The sequence below is a fragment of the Paramisgurnus dabryanus genome, chromosome 22 (genome assembly GCF_030506205.2).
Source record: "Paramisgurnus dabryanus chromosome 22, PD_genome_1.1, whole genome shotgun sequence".
NCBI lineage: Eukaryota > Metazoa > Chordata > Actinopteri > Cypriniformes > Cobitidae > Paramisgurnus > Paramisgurnus dabryanus.
The window spans coordinates 28,424,144-28,445,902 of record NC_133358.1 but is presented as its reverse complement, the minus strand read 5'-3'; the positions used below and the strand labels follow the sequence as shown (position 1 = coordinate 28,445,902).

At 34.8% G+C, this 21,759-nt stretch overlaps 1 protein-coding gene and 1 long non-coding RNA gene across 5 annotated transcripts in view; one reads left to right on the top strand and one right to left on the bottom strand.

The window, feature by feature from the left end:
* The window catches only part of st18 (ST18 C2H2C-type zinc finger transcription factor), a 70,796-nt gene that overhangs the window by 6,882 nt on the left and 42,155 nt on the right, over positions 1-21,759 (bottom strand). For all 4 annotated transcript variants that reach the window (XM_065258608.2, XM_065258610.2, XM_065258609.2 and 1 more), the window contains 6 exons: positions 19,303-19,548; positions 4,118-4,230; positions 3,778-3,840; positions 1,859-1,927; positions 1,567-1,629; positions 1,126-1,209 (listed from right to left, as the gene is read on the bottom strand). In XM_065258608.2, coding sequence (XP_065114680.1) covers positions 1,126-1,209; positions 1,567-1,629; positions 1,859-1,927; positions 3,778-3,840; positions 4,118-4,230; positions 19,303-19,548 — 638 coding nt within the window. The remainder of the gene's footprint in view (positions 1-1,125; positions 1,210-1,566; positions 1,630-1,858; positions 1,928-3,777; positions 3,841-4,117; positions 4,231-19,302; positions 19,549-21,759) is intronic.
* On the top strand, positions 8,072-10,592 carry LOC135740349 (uncharacterized). Its single transcript, XR_010529177.2, has 4 exons — positions 8,072-8,663; positions 9,408-9,435; positions 10,269-10,376; positions 10,522-10,592. It is a non-coding gene; the product is annotated as an uncharacterized lncRNA (long non-coding RNA).

The window sequence follows — 21,759 nt, the reverse complement described above, 5'->3', positions numbered from 1 at the left end:
AAAATTATAAATTAGGAGAATATGGGCAACTTTAATTTTAATATAACACAGCAACATTTACACAGCAACATTTACATTTACTTTCAGTCCCTTGGGATTCAGCTGATATTAATTTAAAACTTTCTTCTATACGTTACATTATTACTCCACTCACAAGTTTGGTTTAATCTAAGCTGCTGAACTTATTTTTGTTGTCCTCTGTGTTTTCTCTCATTTTATTAATGTAAAGCTGCTTTGAAGCAATTAAACAATTGTAAAAAGCTATATATAAATAAAATAAAATGTAATGGAATTCAAACGAATCATAAGCCCCATTCACTTCCATAGTAGGAAAAAGAATACTATGGAAGTGAATGGGGCTTTGGTTGCAAACATTCCTCAAAACATCTTCCTTTGCGTTCAACAGAACAAAGAAATTCATACAGGTTTGTAACAACATGAGAGTCAGAAAATTATGAGAGAATTTTCATTTTTTGGGTGATCTATCACTTTAAGGTACTTAAAAAGGTACAACATTGTATTATATTTTGTATACCTGTAAACACAGTTTTGTTCCTTTATTTTTTAGACGGTGTGCTATTTTCCAACAGAGTTTCTAGAAACCGATGTTCTGCATATTCAAATGCACAGCGATTCTTCTCAAACAAATAATGGATTTAAATAAAGTTTGCATTTCGCTTTCAACCATACAGTTTTCCTCAAAACAACATTCCCAGTCTGTTCTACATGTGCACTCCCATGAAAACGATTTATCATAATGGCTTTTAACTCTTTGCTTAAACGTTTTTAAACCAGTAAAATTGAAATTTCTGGAGTTTACACAAGTTTTATTAACTCTGTCCCCTGCCAGTGTTAAAAAAAAATACCAGCCAGCGGCAGCATTTTTTTTAAATAACTTTTACAAAAGATCAGATTCAGAGCAACGATCAAAACATACACAGAGTTTTTACTGTTTTTGGATCAGTGGATGCTTCAGTGTTTTATAAGTTGGGTTAGATCGCCATCTAGTGGATAATATAAAGTTCAGTAAAAAATCATTGGCAGTGAAGCGTTTTCTCTTATGGCAGGGAAAAAGTTAAAAGACAATGCGTCAGGTGGGATCTTGATACATTTCTGTGTTCTTACTTCATCTCCGATTCGTCTTTGTTGTCTTCTTTGCTTGGCGTCAGCTTCAAGCTTCCTTTCCTGGCACGAGGGCAGCCCGACAGACTGGAAGGAACATGACATATGTGAGGAACCTTTCAGAAGTTCAAGCCTGCAGACGGGTGCGTGGGAAAGATACGGCCGCTGCGTTTACTGCGGCTTTGACGCCTGTCGTGTTTTTATTGAACAGAGGTCATTACACCTCAACAGCCGTGAAATGCCACGAAGCATTCTGTTTAAAACGAAATATTTTAACTCCCGTGAGGGCTGTCAAATCTATTATAGTCTCATATCTACCATGAGTCATTGCTCTTCAGAATTAGACATTACAAGTATTACAGGTGATTCATGTATCTTAACTTGACTATGGTGCTTTGCAGTTCAGGATCATACTAAAGAGACTTCCTGTTTTATGAAGCTCACCTCCTATGAGATGCATAGTTTCCTGTCACATGACCTGAACCATCACATCCAGGAGTTGGGCACCTGTTAAAACAGAAATTGAGAAAATACCCAGCTAAAGTCATTTTTTGTGATTTACTGTACTGTTTTCTACATAAAATCATCCTACAAACATTATGTAAAAATATAACCTTGATATCTTAAATATTGATTGAGTAAGATCATGAGAAAGATGCTCGTAATCTCATCATTCAATTATGACATTTTAGCCTGGATTTCCTAGGTGGGATCACAAATGTTTGATAATTCTTACTTTAGCTCTTGAGAACTTGCAGCCATTAGTGACTTCAGGGTCTTATCAGCCAATGGGCAACCGGATACGCTACAAAAACCAAAATAAGACACAAACTGTATTCATTATATTATTCAATAAATGTGCCAAAATGGTGGCCCCAAAAAATAACATTTTTCTTTGTTTACTGTACTCACCCTCATGTTCTTTGTTCCGCTGAACACCAAGGAAGATAGTTGTAATCAAACAGCAAGCAGGAGCACCATTGACTTCCATAGTAGGAATAAAAATGCTATGGAAGTCAATGGTGCCCAAAACTGTGTGGTTATAAGCATTGCTTAATATCTTCCTTTGTGTTCAGCAGAACAAAGAAATAAATACTGGTTTGAAAAAAACATGAGGGTGAGTAAATGATGATCAAATTTTCATTTTTGGGTGAACTTAGGGTTAGGGCTAGGGAACTAACTTCTTTTTTACAGCGATGCTATAGAAAAATCATTTCTTTATTACTTGTACAACCTTTTCCAAACTGTCAGAAAACAGACAAAAGCTGTCACTGTGATGGTGGTCCTAACATGTACCATTTAGGTACAATCTGTACCAATATGTATACCTTTGATGTACTAATACATACCCTGTAGGCTACTTTATAAAAGGGTAGCACCCCATGAAAGCTTTTGCACCTTTTTTCTCAGCGTTTACTACAAAAACCTTTTATGCATCAGATTCTTTTGATGTTCTCAAACTTTTTCAGCGCGCGGCCACCCTTGTGTACGGTGCATCCCTTTGCGGCCCCCCAAAGAAAATGTATAACATAAAACAATCTTAAACTTTACATTTTTATTAAAGAAAACATATTAAATTAACGAATTGCTGTTGGTTAGTACCTATAGCCTTATTTTTCTAAAGGTTTCATTTATGATTTTAATTTAACAAAGAATTTATGAAACCATACAGCCTGATAAAGAACCTTACACTGCAAAAAATGACTTTTCTTACTTAGTATTTTTGTCTTGTTTTTAGTACGAATATAAAAAAAATCTTAAATCAAGATACATTTTCTTGATGAGCAAAATAATCTGAGAAAATAAGTCTACTTTTTAGACAATAAAATATTAAATTAAAGCGAAATTGCAAAAAAAATCAGCCAATGGGGTAAGAAAATATTCGCTTAATTTTTCTTTAAAAAGGGTTTAAGAAATAAAAAACATTTGCAGATTTTAAAAAAAATTGTATGCACACATTTACTTAATTATTTTGTCCAAAAAATAAACTTTTCTTTTTTTTCAAATTATATTTGTCTTGATTTAAGAATGTTTAAATATTTGTACTTAAAAAACAGGACAAAATCACTAAGAAAGAAAGTAATTTTTGCAGTGTAGGAACATTTATTTTGTAGGGATTTTTTTAACAGATTTTTTTTCTTATTAAAGAAAATATAAGCAAAACAATAAGTGTAAATGCAACACAATGAAACTGTTCAAGTCACATTTCAAGTGCTAGGGGGAGGTATCAAATACAAACAATTTTATAAAAAGACTTTGAACAGAGTACATACTTTACTTGTAAAATATGGATAGCTTTGCAGTTTTTTGAGAGCAATATCGTATCAATATAACACTTGTTACTTCATTTTTAAATGCAATAAAACATGTTTTTTCCTGATATTTTACACAGGAAAAATTTGAAATTTTACCATAAAAATAAAAAAATTACTAAAATAAGTGTGGGTCTGTTTATCAGTAATCCCTAAAAGAACATCTTTCCACCGTAAAGTAAAACTTTCTTCAACATTGTCAACAATAAAATTAAGTACATTTGACCAGAAAAGAGATTCATGAGGACAATGCCAAAATAAATGAACAGCTGTCTCTGGTTTCTGCTTGCAAAAGCTACATCTTTCATCTATATCTTAGGTTTAACAGGATAAAGTCCCTCACCTTCTGTGTGAAGCGTAATTTCCAGTCACATGACCACTACCGTCACAACCTGGTGTCGGACAACTGCAGAGAAGAAGATGCTTTATATTGTATTCAGCGCGAATGAGATTTCAAACCCCAAATGTTCAGATCATGAAACATAGATGCACATGACATAAGTTTATAGTGTTCCTGTAGCATAGCAGTGCAAAAGGTCATAGGTTTGATCCCAGTAAACACACATACTGATAAAATGTATAGCTTGTAATACTTTGGATAACAGCATCTGACTAATGCATTACACATTAGCACAAGCTACAGGACTGTGACATAGAGACAATATACAAAATAATGTTAATACCTCATTAACTCTTTTTTGCTGTCTCTTATAAGCATCTTGTTTTTTGCATTTGCCATGTTCACATCCCCATTGTAAACTTTATCCTCATGTGTCGAGTTCTCCAACTGATCCATCTAAAAGACAAGAGGCACTGTGTAGTTATCATAGGAAAACATATGATGAAGATCTGTAAGCACACAAGATCTCTGAGACCTCTATTGTTGCTTAAGTATACTTAGTAAACCAATATATCCATTTAAACTCCTGCATAATCCCGCATAGTATTTTTAATAGTCGAGCTGGATGTAAAACCTTATTTTAAGTATCTTTGAGCACCAGATGTCAGGGGAGTATCAGACAAACAGACAACTCTGTTTTAGATTCCAGAGAGGATCAACCATTTTTAGCTTCCCAGAAACATTCATGTAAAATTTATTTTCCAGTTTTTTGTCACATTCTGCCTAAAGTTGTGTCTGACCGAATGAGATCATTTTGATGTCATGAATATGTAGTTTCCTCAGGTCAATATTGCTCTTTCATCCACACTCTGGTGCTTCACAATGCCATGGAAGATTTTTTTTTTTTTGCTGAATGGTTCCATAAATAACCTTTAACACCTTTCACACAAACAAAAAAGTTTTTTTAGGGGTGCTTGTTATGCTTCTCAATGAAAGTTACATTGAAATGCCGCTACATCCAAAAGCCAGAGGGCGCTCTCGTGCAGAAACTCAATATGCGCTGTAGACGAAGAACCGTACACACGCACCTATGAGCAGGAAATGGCTTAAGGATATATTTATATTGCTGTTCTTCAAAACTTTTCAGGTATTTTCATGATAATAAGGAATATATGTATAATTATTATGTTTGACGAGTGTTGCTTTTTCAAATGCATGTTATAGAGGGTATGCACGTGACGGCGGAAGTGAATGCGGTTACGCCCACTGAGTGGCAAAAGACAGAGCATTTGTGTACAGTGTGAAATCAGCGAAAACGCGTCTAAATGGGAAACAGCTGTTGTGCGATAGACGGTACTAACAGATTTAACAAGAATTTGGAGCTATCGTTTTACAGACTGCCCAAAAACACCGAAAGGAGAAGTAAATTAATCGTTCATGCCAACGTCCACAGACCACAGGTGGGTTGACAAGTTGCTAGTGTCACTATCAAGCAGAGGTTTTACTTTCTACTTAAAAGTATTTTTTCAAGTATTTGTATTTGATCTCTGTTTTTTTTAAACATACATTCCAAAGCATATTATCATAATTTTTAATCTTTACATTTCATAAATACACGTGTTTGTTTTACATTTAATATTTAAGTACATTAACGTACTTTTACTCAAGTAAAAGTACACAATTTTAATGTAATTGGGTATTAAATACATTTTAATATGCAATATTAAAGAATACACAGTATGATTATATGCTTTAGAAAGTAGTGAAGTAAAATTTTTCCCAATATAAACATCCTAATAAAGCACAGATGCTTGGAAAATGTAACTAATGTAACTAAGTATTGTCCACCTCTGCTATCAAGTCCAACTACAGATGTGGCCTTTAAAAATGCGCGTCTCTGAAAGCAGAATGCCGCGGAGACTTCCGAAATTCTGCGAGATCCCGCAGAAGGGGGATTCGGTGGGGGACGCAGGAAATAAAAAACCTGTAGAGGGCAGTCGTGTTTCAAGTAGGGCATACTGACGACAATGTGTGCTCGACTTTATGCTTTAAGCATACTATATGATATTGAAGTAACATGACAGGGATTCTCGGTGCGCTGGCAGTACTTTGATGTCACATGCAAGCTTTTTGACACGAAGTTTTCTTTTGCCAGTTACATAAACAGTCAAATATTCTTCATAAAAATCTGACTTAAACGCGGATCATTCGTCTTTTTTTGTGTACACTTACAGTAGAAGAGACGTGATGATAACGGAGTCTTATAACAAAATAATTCGCAAAGACCTTTGAAGAAACCGAGAGCATTTGCGCAATATCATTAACTAGTTTATCTAATTATTTAGTTCATTTTTGCATCTGAACGTTTTTAATAGCCTGAACAAGGTTGTAATGCGCTTTTCTGCATTACTGTACTTTTTATATTATCATGTTTTCCTTTACATGGTATGAAACTCGATATAAAGTGTGCAATGATGTTGAATACATTTGTATAATGTGTTATATTTTGTAGTAAGTAAATAAAATCATGTTGTAAGTGCAAATATTCAATTCGAGGAGTTTCTGAGGTGTTTGTCATCGGCAAAAGGCGCAGTTTCTCTGTTGCTGATTAAAACCCGTTGGCTATATGGGATTTTTTTTAAATTAACATTTGTTCTACTTATTATTTATTTTTTTTTGCCTACATTTACTCAAATAATATCAATGTAAAAATAGTAAGTAAATCATAGTTCAAGTTAGGCGTAAAACGTACATTTTTTTAAGTTGATGTTAAATACAAATAATATTAATTTGAAGAAAGCAATTATTACAGGTTTAAAAACTTAAATATATAATTCTGACATTATCAAATATATTGATTAAAATAATCTGTAAATTAAATACTTATATTATTAAGGCGTATACATCAAATAAAATATGTACATTTTAAACCAAATATCTATTTCTAGTCATTAATTTTGGTTTGTCTAACTAAAAAAAAATCACATAACTGACATTAAAAGATTTTATTAAGTTACTTTAATCATTTATTTTAGATAGCCTACATTTACAAAGCCACTGAATCATTTTTACAGTGTATACATTGTGATCTTACGGTATTATTAAATGCATAATATGTAAAACTAAATAAAAGAGATGTCATACACGGACTCCATGAAAGGATACGTTTTCTTGTTCGGTCCACGTGGGTTAAACGGTCACATAGCCTATTCTCCATAAAAATCCGACTTAAATGCGCATCATTTGATTCATTTTTTTCTGTGCAATTAGAAGAGACGTGATGTATAACTGAGTCTTGTAACAAACCTCTATTCGCGTAGACCTTGAAGAGACCGAGAGCATTTGCGCAATATCATTAACTAGTTTATCTAATTGTACATTTAGTTCATTTTTGCATCTGAACGTTTTTAATAGCCTGAACATGGTTGTAATGCGCTTTTCTGCATTACTATACTTTTTATATTATCATGTTTTCCTTTACATGGTATGAAACTCGATATAAAGTGTGCAATGGTGTTGAATAAATTTGTATAATGAGTTATATTTTTGTAGTAAGTAAATAAAATCATATTGTGAGTGTAAAAATTCATAAATTCGAGGAGTTTCTGAGGTGTTTGTCATCGGCAAAAGGCGCAGTTTCTCTGTTGCTGATTAAAACCTGTTGGCTATATGGGATTTTTTAAAATTAACATTTGTTCTACTTATTATTAATTTATTTTTTTGCCTACATTTTCTCAAATAATATCAATGTAAAAATAGTAAGTACATCATAGTTCAAGTTAGGCGTAAAACGTACATTTTTTTAAAGTTGATTTTAAATGCAAATAATATTAATTAGAAGAAAATAAACACATAAAAAACACATAACTGACATTAAGTTAATTTAATCATTTATTTTAGATAGCCTACAGTTACAAAGCCACTGAATCATTTTTACAGTGTATACATTATGATCTTACGGTATTATTAAATGCATATAAATAAAAATATGTCAAACTAAATAAAGGAGATGTCATACACGGACTCCATGAAAGCATACGTTTCTTGTTCGGTCCACGTGGGGTTAAACGGTCACAAAGCCTATTCTCCATAAAAATCCGACTTAAATGCGCATCATTTGATTCATTTTTTTCTGTGCAATTAGAAGAGACATGATGTATAACGGAGTCTTATAACAAACCTCTAATTCGCGTAGACCTTGAAGAGACCGAGAGCATTTGCGCAATATCAACCCGCTAAAGTAGCAAGTGTAGCATGCCAGTGCTTCACTATTACACTGTAAACCCAAATGCTCAAAATAATTAAATTGATTGAGTAGTATAAACTTAATTTTCTAAAAAAGTTCTACTAACTCAAATGTTTTGCGTTTCTGAGACTTTTTTTAAATTGTGAGTAAATTAAACTCAATATTTTTAATTTACTGAAACTATTTGCAGATTAAGTTGATTTTCACTTAAGAGTATAATTTCAATGTACTTATTTTTGTTGTTTCAACTGTCAAGCGTCTGACATCAGTAACGTGTGCGTGCGTGTGTCAGTGTCATTAAATGATATAAATTTTAAAATGGTTAACATTTAAAATATACACACACATTCACTTCAAATTAGGGTCTCAGAATTGTAATTTCATTGACCATGCCAGTGGGTTCAACATTAGATGTTTATTTGAATTTATCACAGATAACATTAATATACGTTTGAAAAAAGTTTAATTTTGAATTAGGTTAGGTCCATCATTTTATTGGCTTACGACACTCACGTGGTCCAAGATCAGCGCGTGCGTGAGAACCGGAACGCGCAACGTGGGAATGACGTTGCCGGCTTGGCGCCACAATTGACTGCATTCGAACTTCAAGCTGTCGGCAGTAATCAGCACCATCGGTTTCACGGTAAGTGTTAAATGTGTTTTTTCTAATGAACAGTTGATTGCGTCCCCCGCGATACAAAAAAACAGCCGTTGCCAATGTTGTCTGATGTGGACATAAAGTAAATAACCTGGAAACACCGAAGTCGCGTTGCCGTGGCGGCTGGGTTTTGGATAAACTGTCGCTTTCCTTTAGTGGGAAACACGTCAGTACTGCCCCGCGTGGTCTCGCTTTTCTCGCGTGTGTGATTAAACATTAAAGTGTAATGTGTGTGATTCGGAAGGGAGAAGCAGCATATTCAGATCAACCTATCTATGGCGGTCAGCGTTTTTAAAACCTGTCACTGTTATCAACTGTTTGGATATATAAGCACGAACATAGTTCGTATGTAAATAAACACAGTTACAAAGACATAAGCTGTGCATGCGCTGTGTGTGTGATAAAATATAGCCAAAATCTCAGTTCTTTATGGTGTGTGTTTATCATCGATGTCTTGGTTATGAAACAGAACTGACAACAAAAGCAGAAAATATATAAAGACGCAAGATGCATGTAATGATAATCACTTAATCAGACCGTAGAAATGGGTCTAAAGTTTCAACTTTTGCTGCCTTCACATGTGTTCGGAAGTTCAATAATCATGTAAACTGTTGGTTAACTTATACGTTACTCAGTATTAAGTATGAGGAATTCTACTCAAACTGTTTCAAGTTCTCCTGATTTAATGGAGCTATACACTTGCTAACATGCATTTTGTTTGCCTTTCAGGTGGCTGGCTGCAAAATGATTTGGCAGTGTAAGTTGTGCTCATCTTCTTTTACTGACAGATTGCAAATATTTAAAGGGACACTTCACCCATTTGCATTAAGCTTTGTATAGTTAGAACATGTTTTTCAATGGTCGTGCATCATTTTCTCAGTTGCCACGGAGAAATACAGATTTCAGTGTTGCACTTCCTTCTTTCAATTATGTAAAAATCATCATTTTGCATCATTGAAAGCAGGAAGTCCAATATCTTTGTTGAGGGGGTGAGACCATAGATATGTATAAAGGCTAGATTTCTCGCCCGTGCTGCTGGCCAATTGAGTGGAACGTCCGCATTTTGGCGGCCATCTTACTACATGACGCTCACTCGTAGCATTGAGTTTTAACGGTATAGGTACTTTTAAATGACCATAACTTGCTTAATTTTGTACAGATTTTCAAACGGTTTGTTATAAACGTCAAAGATGTACCTATGACACTGCATGCTTATACTAAAAAAATAGAAAAAATTCATGAAAAATGTTGAAGCATCCAGAATTATAGCCCCGTTAATAATGTTTGTAAGAAACCAAACCGTTTGAAAATTGGTATAGCATTGAGCAAGTTATGGTCATTTAAAAGTACCTGCACCATTAAACTCAATGCTCAGAGTGAGCGAACTGTCTGAGGTAAGATGGCCGCCAGGTGAGGACGTTAGAGACTCTGCCGTAAGACATCTAGCCTTTATACATATCTATGGGTGAGACTACAAACACTCCTTTTCTCGGTCAAATAGGAACCAAATTTGAAATGAATGTTACATTTCAACTACAAATATGACACACTTTCATTAAAGATTTATATTTCATCCTCTTCACTTATAAGAAAGAGGATGCAGACAGCATTTGACCTGCGGCAACAGACCATAGTGAAGACATGCCCACCAGTGAAAAACCTTATGGAACTCTGGCCTGCACTCAAATAGAGTCTGAGGTAATGTGTAGTGGCACTTTTTCTTGTTATTCCTTTCCTGATAACCTATACCACATTCAGGGGCTGTTTTATGCTTTATGGGAGGGTTAGATTTACCAGATTCACATAATTAAAATAACTGTGTTGTCTTTGTTTAAAAATGTAGGTGTATTTAGACTTCCAACGAATTACAATACAGAACCTGCCCAACATATTCTGCTCTGAGCTTGACCGACATCCTCTTCCTGAAAAGAGTCATCAGTCTAGAAAGACCACCAAAATTGGGAAGACATCAAATGCTTTGACTGAAATCCTAAGAATTTACGATTAACAGGTAAAGATATTGTTAAATATTTTATGGGTGTTATTCTTAATTGAAAGAGGAAAGTTGAAAAGCATTTGACAAGTTTAATGATTCAATTTTGAATGCTACATTTTCTTCACTTATTTGTCTGATTGCATTACAAGTTTAACATTTACAGTTCAGTTATGTTCTATGGTGTTTTATCATTATAGGAGGTACGTGACATACACACCAAGTGTATCGCTGCTCTTCATCTCCTTCCAGTCTATAAACATGAGGACGTCTCAGGGTTCTTCAGGACCTGCACAGTGAGTGTTTTTTTTTTTTTTTTGGAAAATATACACTACTATTATTAGAAGAACATGTTTTTCATGATTTTTCATTTCCTTTGGTGTGTAAGTGTGTATTAGTACATGTTAATGATATGCAAAATTTACAAATCCCAATGTAAACAATGACGTGAGTTATTGTGTCCAACTTAAATCTCTTTTCTTGGATTACAACAAACACATGGATTGTAGGCAACAGTTTACTTCCTAAGCCTGTTGATCTGGACTCGACGGTCATTATCATAATCCCGCCCGCTTATGTTTTCATATTTAAAGAATTTATTGACTAAACCATTATTCAAACACAAGTTTTGAGCAGTGCAGAGTAGCGCTGGTTGTTTGTCGCTTCTACGATCACAAATGCAGGCATGGTTTTAACGTTTTAGTATCCTTACCTTACCAATCTGTTATGTTCTGCGTAACAAACAAGCGCTATTCTGAACTGCACAAAACTCGTGATTGAGTCATGGTTAAGTCTTCTTTAAATCTTTAAAAATTCTTTACAGGCTGTGAGTCAGAAACAGGCGGGATTATGATAATGATCGTCGTGTTCACGTCAACAGGCCATGGAAGTAAACTGTTGCCTACAATCCATGTGTTTGTAGTAGTCAAGAAAAGAGATTTAAGTTGGAGAGGATAACTTGCGTCATCGATTACTTAACATGTACTAATACACACTGACAACCCCCCAAAAAATAAAATATAATTCATGAATCGTATAATAGGTGCTCTTTAAACAAGATAAGGCATTTATCTTTATAGGTTTTGGAGCATATTATCAACTTGGATGTACTGGTAGCTTGGCTGGCTCCTTTAGAACACTGATGTGTTCCTTGTTCACACATCTTTTAAAATCACTTTCTGTCTGTTGTTCTGTAGCAATATTGTTTGTTTAACATATGTCATGACTAGATTTATGCCTTTATTTTTGCACTAAACCTGCTGTAAATAATTGAAAATTTTTCAAAAATTAATTAATAAAAAACTATTTACCCTTGGTATTTGCCATGTGTAACCAGTTTTTGCTTTAATATCTGTTTTATTTTGCAGGACACATCTGATGAGCCAGAGCTTTAAGATGTTGTAAAGGCCCTCCTTACAGTCATCATAGATGACGACACAAGTCCAGTTCACTTCCAGCCTGAGAAAATCTGTCATCGTTGAAAGCGAGATTTGGTCAACCTCTGCAGATTTACTGATGCCTTTCTGGTAATGTTTGGACTGATCTATGCACTACACCTCAGCTATCCCAGGCGACTGACAACACACTTGAATTCACTCAAATGTTACTTTGCCTTGATGATGGAAAAGTGTCATCCAAGTAACAGAGTCTCAAAAAGGACTTGATGTGTATGTAGAAATGTATCTAAAAATGTGTTTTCTTCACAATATGCACAATGTGCCTTTGTATTTTCAAACGGTATTTGTGACTTGAATTGTTGTCTGTGTTGGTCTTTTAAATTGACACTGCCATTTTAAATGGAAAGGGCAAAAATTTTGTGAAACACAATGTAATTCAAACTGTTTAAGTTGTCTGTACTCAAAATATTTGAGGCAACGAGTTGCCTCAAAAAAATTAAGTTTTGAGCCATGTGATTTTGAGTTTTGTGTGTCAAAGGTTTTGAGTAATGTGTAATTAAAAAAAAACTGAACAAAAATAAAAACATTGAGTTTACATAACTTAAAAGTGCTTCTTTGTGTACTTATTTTTTTTTAGTAATGTTAACTTAATGCCATGAGTCAATGTAACTGAAAATTATTGAGTAGACTTTAATAAGAACTTTTAATTTAATTATAATCAAAAGGTTTATGTTACAAGTAATCAAAATATTTAACCTCTAAAAGAAATTGTGTTTTAAGTTCATGAACTTAAAAATTTTGAGGCAACGAGTTGCCTTAATTTTTTTGAGTTCTGCTTACTAATTTGGGTTTACAGTGTACTAAAAGTTTGAAATGTCACAAAACCATGCTGTTACGCATCCTCACGCTACTTTTAGCGGGTATATGGAGATCCTTTACAATTCCTAGTAGACTACACCACTGCTGAGCTGTACTGGTACGGTCCCATCATCCAAACCAACGTGGGACTGCAGTGATTGGATGTCGTGCAGGCAGCGCGCGTGCTCTCTGCATGCAGGTGGTGCACATTTTTTTCATAGATGCAGACACACTGAGAGCGGCGCGGCCGTGTGCATTTTTTGTGTAATGGGTAGGTTGCTTCACTGCTGATTCTTGCCATACCTCCGTTGCCTAAATGCGCACGCATACAGTGACATGTCATCATGGTGTACAAACAGTTAAAGGGTCTATTAAGTAAGATAAAGTCAAAATGAAACCGAGATGACCAATGAAATCAAACCAGGCAGACAGAGGTGCAACACAGAGGTCAGATGCGCAGTTAGTGGAAGTGCAAGAGAGATGTAAGTAATCAAACACTGACTATTATACAGCAGTTTATTGACGAGAAAAATGAAACCGTAGTGACTGTCAAGGTGACAGGACAAGAAACATTAATGCCGCTGAGCACTTGGGTGTCCAAATTTAATGCGCTGCTTTCTCTCCCTCCAGTAATTCACTTTCCGTTATTCAGCATGTTTATTTACAACATTCAACGCCACCCTTTAATTCTTGAAGATATGTTTTTAACTGTATAATGATTAGATTCCCTGTGTTGCACTGGACTTCTGCTAAGCTTGAACTTGAAAACGCGATGCATCACGTGCGCGGTACAACGCTTCATCCACCCGTAGCGCGCGTGCACGGAGTTTAAATGTTCATATTTTGGCTTGAACATTTTATTGCATTCAGTCTTAAAGCCTAAAAAACAGTACCTGTTGAAGTCATTAAAGTTAAATAAACAAATAAACAAAAGAAGAGAAAGTGTGCAGCAGTGTGCCCAGGATGGTAAAATAATTATTACAATGTATTCCTAATGACCAACACAAGTCTTCTGCATACTGACATGGTTTGAAATCTATAGGTATTTGATTCTTTGGTTTTCTGGGGCCGGATTCACAAAACATTCTTAAGAAGAAAAATCTTCTTAACTGACATTTTTATCTTAAATTCAAGCTTAAGAAAAAAATTAAGAATATTTTGTATTCTCAAAAAAGCTTCTTAAGAAAGTTCTTATTTTTTTCCTTAAGTATGTTCTTAAGAAAAAATTTAGGAAGAATTCCAATTCTCGAAAAATAAACTATCTTAAATAACATCTTAAAGTTAGGACAACCTTACAGTAGTCCTAAATCTCAAAATGTAAGATGTTTTATAAGTTAATGTGATTGTTTTAAATGTGACATGTTGTAGGCTATTTTGTAGTCTGAAATGGCAATTTAATCAATTTACTTCACAAAGATTAGTTTAAAGAGGAATTTCACACTCATATAATGAAGTTTAATGGCTTACTCAGTAATATGTCATGAAAAACAAATAAGTATTAGTGATAATATTAGCAAACATTTAACTTCCTCAGTAATAGTCTACATTCATTGTGAAATTACTTAACAGCTAAAAGCCGCTCTAAGCGGGAGGCGAACCGGTAATCGCTTTGTCATGTGAGTCGAGGGGATCTGAAACCGCGGGCACGCTGCACCCTCCGCGTCCGTCTCTTGACGCGCGAGCGCGGGAGACGAAGCCGTGAGCACGGAGAGTGAAGCACGCACGCCCAGTGCGCTCGACCCGAACGACGGACCGATTGCGACGTTAGGAAATGATATTTACTCACCGCACCGCCTTAATACTAGCTGGCCTCTGTTACAACAGCGAATAACATTCTCTATAGTCTTAATGTATCACTCGTTTGTATCGCGTTAATGATCGCAAGGTAACGTTAGTCAAAAGATTAATAAGTTTATTACATCATTAGCAGGGTATCATAATTCATTCCAAAGCTTGTCATTTTATTCTTAAGACACAAATTTAAGATATTCTTAAGAAAAAATTTGAGAACTTCTTAAGAAATGTTTGAGAATTGCACTTAGGAACATTCTTACGAACTTCTTATAATTTATCTTAAGAACTTTCTTATTTTTTGTCTTAAGAATGTTTTCGTGAATCCGGCCCCTGATGTATTAAAATTCATATATGTAGAGCAGGGAAATAAGAAGCTTTTTTTCCTGGGGTGCATGCCCTGGAAAATACTTATATGGACCTCGGTATTTATAAAATCATGCAATGCGGCGTGTTTGTCTTTACAGTTATGAAATTTATTATTTTAAACACACATTTCACAAAGTATATATTGTAAGTGTAAATATTCATAAACTCAACACTTCGGAGGCGTTTTTCTAAAGAATAATGTTTAAACTTTATTGGTGGTGGTTGAGAATAATTCCTCTTTCCATATGTAACGCATTTTAACGCAATATAAATGTATCATATTGTTATTCTTAATATATAAGAATACTAATATATTTTTTACAACATTTATAACATATACATATATATTTATATATATAAAGATGCTTAGTACAATAGCTTTGCTTCATATAAGTTTCTGTAATAAATCATTAAATCAATCACAAAACGTGTTGACAGTGGCAAATAAAATGCTTGTTAATTTAAACAAGGCAGGAAGGTGTATAAAACAGCTTTAATTAACAATATCTGAATTGGCTCTTTTGCACACTTCTAATTTTCTCATGTCATAATTTATAATTATTAATTAGATTGAATAAGTTTTGAAAAGTGTTGAATGCGAACGTGTAAGATATCTGGAAGGCGATGCGGCGTGTTTGTCTCTACAGCCACATGTTATAAAATTGATTATTTTACACACACATTTCACAAAGTACATATTGTAAATATTCATAAACTCAACATTTTGGAGGTGTTTTTCGTCCGCAAAAGGCACAGTTTCTCTGTTCGCGTCAATTATTTTGGTTTGACCAACTAAAAAAACACATAAGTGACATTAAGACATTTTATTAAGTTACTTTAATAAATTATTTTAGTGATATTCTATTTTACAATAATATTTTTTACAATTATGAATTACGTAGAAACACTGATATGCGCAAGAAAGGTAGCCTATTATTAAAGATTTTATAAATATAAATATGTAAAAACGAAATAAAAAGATATCATATGCCAACTGTACAGCCCGCATGAGTTTAAACGCCTTTTTTCTAAAGAATAATTTGTAAACTTTATTGGTGGTTGAGAAGAATTCCTCTTTCCATATGTAAAGCATTTTAGCGCAGTATAAATGTATCATATTGTTATTCTTAAAATATAAGAATACTACTATATTTTTTACAACATTTTTAACTTTAAAACATGTCTTTTTTATACCACATTAATCTCTTTAAAATATTGATACTTTTAGAAAAACTGACAATTATAAATATTATGAACAAACAATGAAACGGTGTCAAAATTCGACAACACAAATAATTAAGATATTCATTGTAAATAGAGTCGCGTTTATTAGGCTAAAACTAAATTCTCTGTTGCACTTCCTATAAATTCGAATTGCACGTATCTTAATAGTTGTATGCGCTGTTATGCTGGCAAGAAGGGGTTGACATATCACTTTGCTGTTTTAATACAGTAGCAATGTAAAATATTCAGCAATGCCTTTATTAACTTCTGGAAACAACGGCAATGCAATATTTTATGCGCCACCTGGTGGATATTCTGTGAAGCGAAACACATTAGGGGAAAATGGAAAGTAGCCCCCCTGAAAGCACTTGCAGAATGCTGCGAGACTCTGCGAGACGAATTGGCGAATGCCGCGGGAGAAAACGCGCATTTTTAAAGGCCACATCTGTAAATTCAATTTAAGCTAATAATAGTCAGTTTTACAGGCATTTTTGAAGCAGCTGCTATGAAAATCAGCCATTTTGTTGAATGTTTGCCACTCAACAGGGCGTGCTCCGGTGTGGTCACGTGGAAAAGTGACGTCAATGCATACCCTCTATAAATGACTCAAACTAACAGTGATTTTAGATCGATAAGGACTCACTAATCAAAAGCCGTAGTACATGAAATAGCTGTGAATAATATCGGCTGTGTGATACAGAATAGTTATCTGCCACGCATTATTAGTATATATCAGCATTTATCGGTGCCCACCCCTAACGTTTTTGTAGTGAAAAGGGTTTTTTAGATTATAGAAAGTTAGATTCTAAAAAAACTGAGAAAACCCGGAACGTATCCTCTGGTACACATATGCAACAACATACGTCAAAACAACAAGGATACGTAACAGTATGGAAAATTGCTTACTTATTTTTGTAACGCAACAGGTTTCCAAAATTTTTTAAAGTAAAGTCAACTAATCATTTTTAGAGTGTATGAAAGAACTGGTTCTTCTAATTGGGCGTACACACTAAATGCAAATTCAATGGTTTGCGTGAGTAGATTACATACGAAGTCAATGCAAAGACGCGAATAGATGCAAACTCGGGCGGCGGGATTGATGCGAAAACACACGCTATTTGCCTCAAACGAGTCTATCAAGTTGAAAATATACAACTCAAGCAAAAAATTTGCATGACACGAAGTTAAATCCCGCGAGAAATCTAAAACAAGGAACGCTTAGCATTTGATGTGTATAAGACACTATGAAGAAACTTTTAAGCACCTTTCTTTTTACAATCTGAAACTTTTTCTTATGCTTCTTTTTCTTGTAAGTTTGGACACTCATTCTTTATTACAGTTTTTCTCAGTCGCTTTGGTACATTTCTCGAATCATACTCACAATTTGCAAAACAGTAAGTGCATTTCTCAAAACAATTCGTACAAATAGCAAAACACCATGGATAACCTGCAAAAGCCACTCTTTTACTCAAAATCCTTAGTTCATCTCTCAAAATTAAATATCTGTGTCAATGAACATGTCAGTGCCATCAGAATAACAAGTCCTTGTGTCATTGTGTACGGATAAGACAGTCAAATTGTTTAGTCATGTTGTCATTATAACAGTTTACTCTGGAGGGATGTTCTGATGTAAACTATGGCTAAAGATTTGATGACAAGTATTGTAAATTGTAAGTTATACCTTAGTCTAAGTTATGTGGGAGTTTGATTGCAAGAGACTGGACAAAATTTACATTTACGCTTTTACTGTTTGTACTGTCATTGGTTGACAGACCATGTCATAATGATACAGAAAGGAAAAGACAGCACTGCATAACATAAAAGTAGAAATGTGAACATGGGACAATATCTCTTCCACCTCCTGACCCAGGAAACATGTTTGGCTAAAACAAGGCTAAATTTTGGCTGTCAGTAAAAGTCTAATAGACGTCTAACCATGACCCAAGAATAGACGATGTGTATACTTGTAAAAGAAATGAAAGCAAACACCTTGAACACTTGTTGACTTTGCTTACATGTTGGAATATCATACATCTTCAAGTTATATGGCCAAAAATGGCATGTAACCAAATTCAATTGGGTCATTCTATTGGGTCTATAGTTAGCCATCATTTCAACATCTCGGTTTTTGCTTGCTGGGGGACGTTTCTGTCTGTTAGAGAAAGTCAAGATTCACCTGCGAGCAATTTACCAATTCAGGACAGATTTAGAAAAAAACATCTAATGGAAATGTAAGGAAATATGTTTGACCAAACCCTGTATTATGAGAACTTGTTCAACCATTTTGCAAGTAAAGACTTATACTATGAACCAATGCCTAAATGTTGTGGGGGGTAAGACTATTCAACAGAGACCCATTATAATACATTTTGATCAACATGACATAAGCAATCGATAATGTAGAAAAAATAAGAGAATTGTACATAATTATTTGCATGGATGTACCAAAGCATTTGCAACTTGTTCAAAGAAATAAGAAACTGCTTTTTTGATGTGCACAAGTGACACAATGATGTGAGAATTGAACAAGCAGTTTTGAGAATTTCAATTCTGATCTGAGAATTGTACCACAGCGACTGAGAAAAACTGTATTTCTAATTTCTATTATATTTGTTAAAATATATGTAAAGTATTAAAATGCATCAAACATATGGAATTAATGAAAAGTTTAGAAATTTATATAAAAAAAAAAAAAAAAAAAAACAACCATGCTTTGCACAATCTCTAGATTTAACTAACAACATGAGGATGTTTATAAACAATACAGAAGATGTGACTCCTGTGTATGCATGTATTTATTTTCACTATCCAGCCAAATTAATTATTTAAATAAGTTTTAAAAATAATATTATTAATGTAGTTTTTTGAAGAAGTAATTTGCCAATTTCATACAAAGATAATGAAAAACATGAATACAAACATTATGCTGTCTGTGTCTGTTTCTTCATCCATCAGCAGGTAGAAAGCATGATCTGCCTCTTCAATCTCTCACCTCTTTGTCCTGCTGGACAGGGGTTTTGCTGAAGTTTAATGGCGTGTCCCATGTGTCCTGCTCGTAGAGGACACGGTAGATGGCCGGTGAGATCTGGAGTCCTGCCGCTTTGGCTAGAGAAGGTTCAGGTGGGGTGAACAAAGCTTCTCCTAATGCTGGCATCACAGGAGATTCCCTCGCTTTATCTCTCTTCTTCTTCATACTCAGATCCAGTGTTCCATTCTCATCTACCTCAATGAGGGAATCCTGGAGGACAGAAGAAATACAATGCTTGTACTAAAGTGTCATAGACTTACTGTACATTGAAGAAACAGCCAAAGAACAACTATAGACCAGGATATTATGGAGATTAAGGTAAGGTTTTTGAAAGTACCCACTGATGCCCTCCCTAGTGAAAAACAGCTAAAACCAGCCTAAGCTGGTTGGTTGGTCTTAACTGGTTTATGATAAAAGCAGCTGGTTTAGCTGGTGGGTCAGCTGGTCTTCCTGCCTTGTCAAGCTGGTGGGTGACCAATAAAATAGTGTTCAAAAACCCTCTTAAACCAGCTTTTTTTCAGTAGGGCTAAAAACCGCACACAGTGCTCTACAATTATGGCGAAAAAATTAAAATACTTCAGAAAGAGCACAAGACAGACACAGACCGACAAACATAAAGACAGACACAGACAGACAGATAGATAAAGAGAAGGTCAGACAGACAGACATATAGGTAAAGAGATGGTCAAACAGACAGACAGATAAAGAGATTGTCAGACAGGCAGGCAGACAGAAAGACAGACAGACAGATAAAGTGATGGTCAGACAGACAGACAGATAGATAAAGAGATGGTCAGATAGACACAGGCAGACAGAATGACTGACAGACATACAGTAGATAGATAGATAGATAGATAGATAGATAGATAGATAGATAGATAGATAGATAGATAGATAGATAGATAGATAGATAGATAGATAGATAGATGGTCAGACAGACAGACAGACAGACAGACAGACAGATAAAGAGATGGTCAGATAGACACAGGCAGACAGAATGACTGACAGACATACAGTAGATAGATAGATAGATAGATAGATAGATAGATAGATAGATAGATAGATAGATAGATAGATAGATAGATAGATAGATAGATAGATAGATAGATAGATAGATAGATGGTCAGACAGACAGACAGACAGACAGACAGACAGATAAAGAGATGGTCAGATAGACACAGGCAGACAGAATGACTGACAGACATACAGTAGATAGATAGATAGATAGATAGATAGATAGATAGATAGATAGATAGATAGATAGATAGATAGATAGATAGATAGATAGATAGATAGATAGATAGATAGATAGATAGATAGATGGTCAGACAGACAGACAGATAAAGTGATGGTCAGACAGACAGACAGACAGACAGACAGACAGACAGACAGACAGACAGACAGACAGACAAATAAAGATATGGTCAGATAGACCCAGGCAGACAGAATGACTGACAGACATACAGTAGATAGATAGATAGATAGATAGATAGATAGATAGACAGATAGATAGATAGATAGATAGATAAAGAGATGGTCGGTCAGACAGACAGACAGACAGACAGACAGACAGACAGACAGACAGATAGATGGTCAGACAGACAAACAGACAGACAGACACAGACAGACAGATAGATAAAGAGATGGGCAGGCAGGCAGACAGACAGACAGATAGATGGTCAGACAGACAGATAGATAGACAGATAGATAAAGAGATGGTCAGACAGACAGACAGACAGACAGACAGACAGATAGATAGATAGATAGATTGTCAGACAGACAGACAGACAGACAGACAGATAAAGAGATGGTCAGACAGACAGACAGACAGACAGAAAAATATATTGTCAGACAGACAGACAGATAGATAGATAGATAGATAGATAGATAGATAGATAGATAGATAGATAGATAGATAGATAGATAGATAGATAGATAGATAGATAGATATATTGTCAGACAGACAGACAGACAGACAGACAGACAGATAAAGAGATGGTCAGACAGACAGACAGACAGACAGACAGACAGATAGATAGATGGTCAGACAGACAAACAGACAGACAGACACAGACATACAGATAGATAAAGAGATGGGCAGGCAGGCAGACAGACAGACAGACAGATAGATGGTCAGACAGACAGATAGATAAAGAGATGATCAGACAGACAGAGAGACAGACAGACAGACAGACAGATAGATAAAGAGATGGTCAGACAGACAGACAGACAGATAGATAGATAGATAAAGAGATGATCAGACAGACATGGTCAGACAGACAGAATTTTCTGGTAATGGACAGATGTGTTTGTTATAGTTTTATTCTCTGACAGCTATCCAGATGTCAGACATGTAAAGAGTTTATTTACAGTAAAGCAATAATAAAAAAAATCTCAGCTTTGTTTAATGTCTTAAGTTTT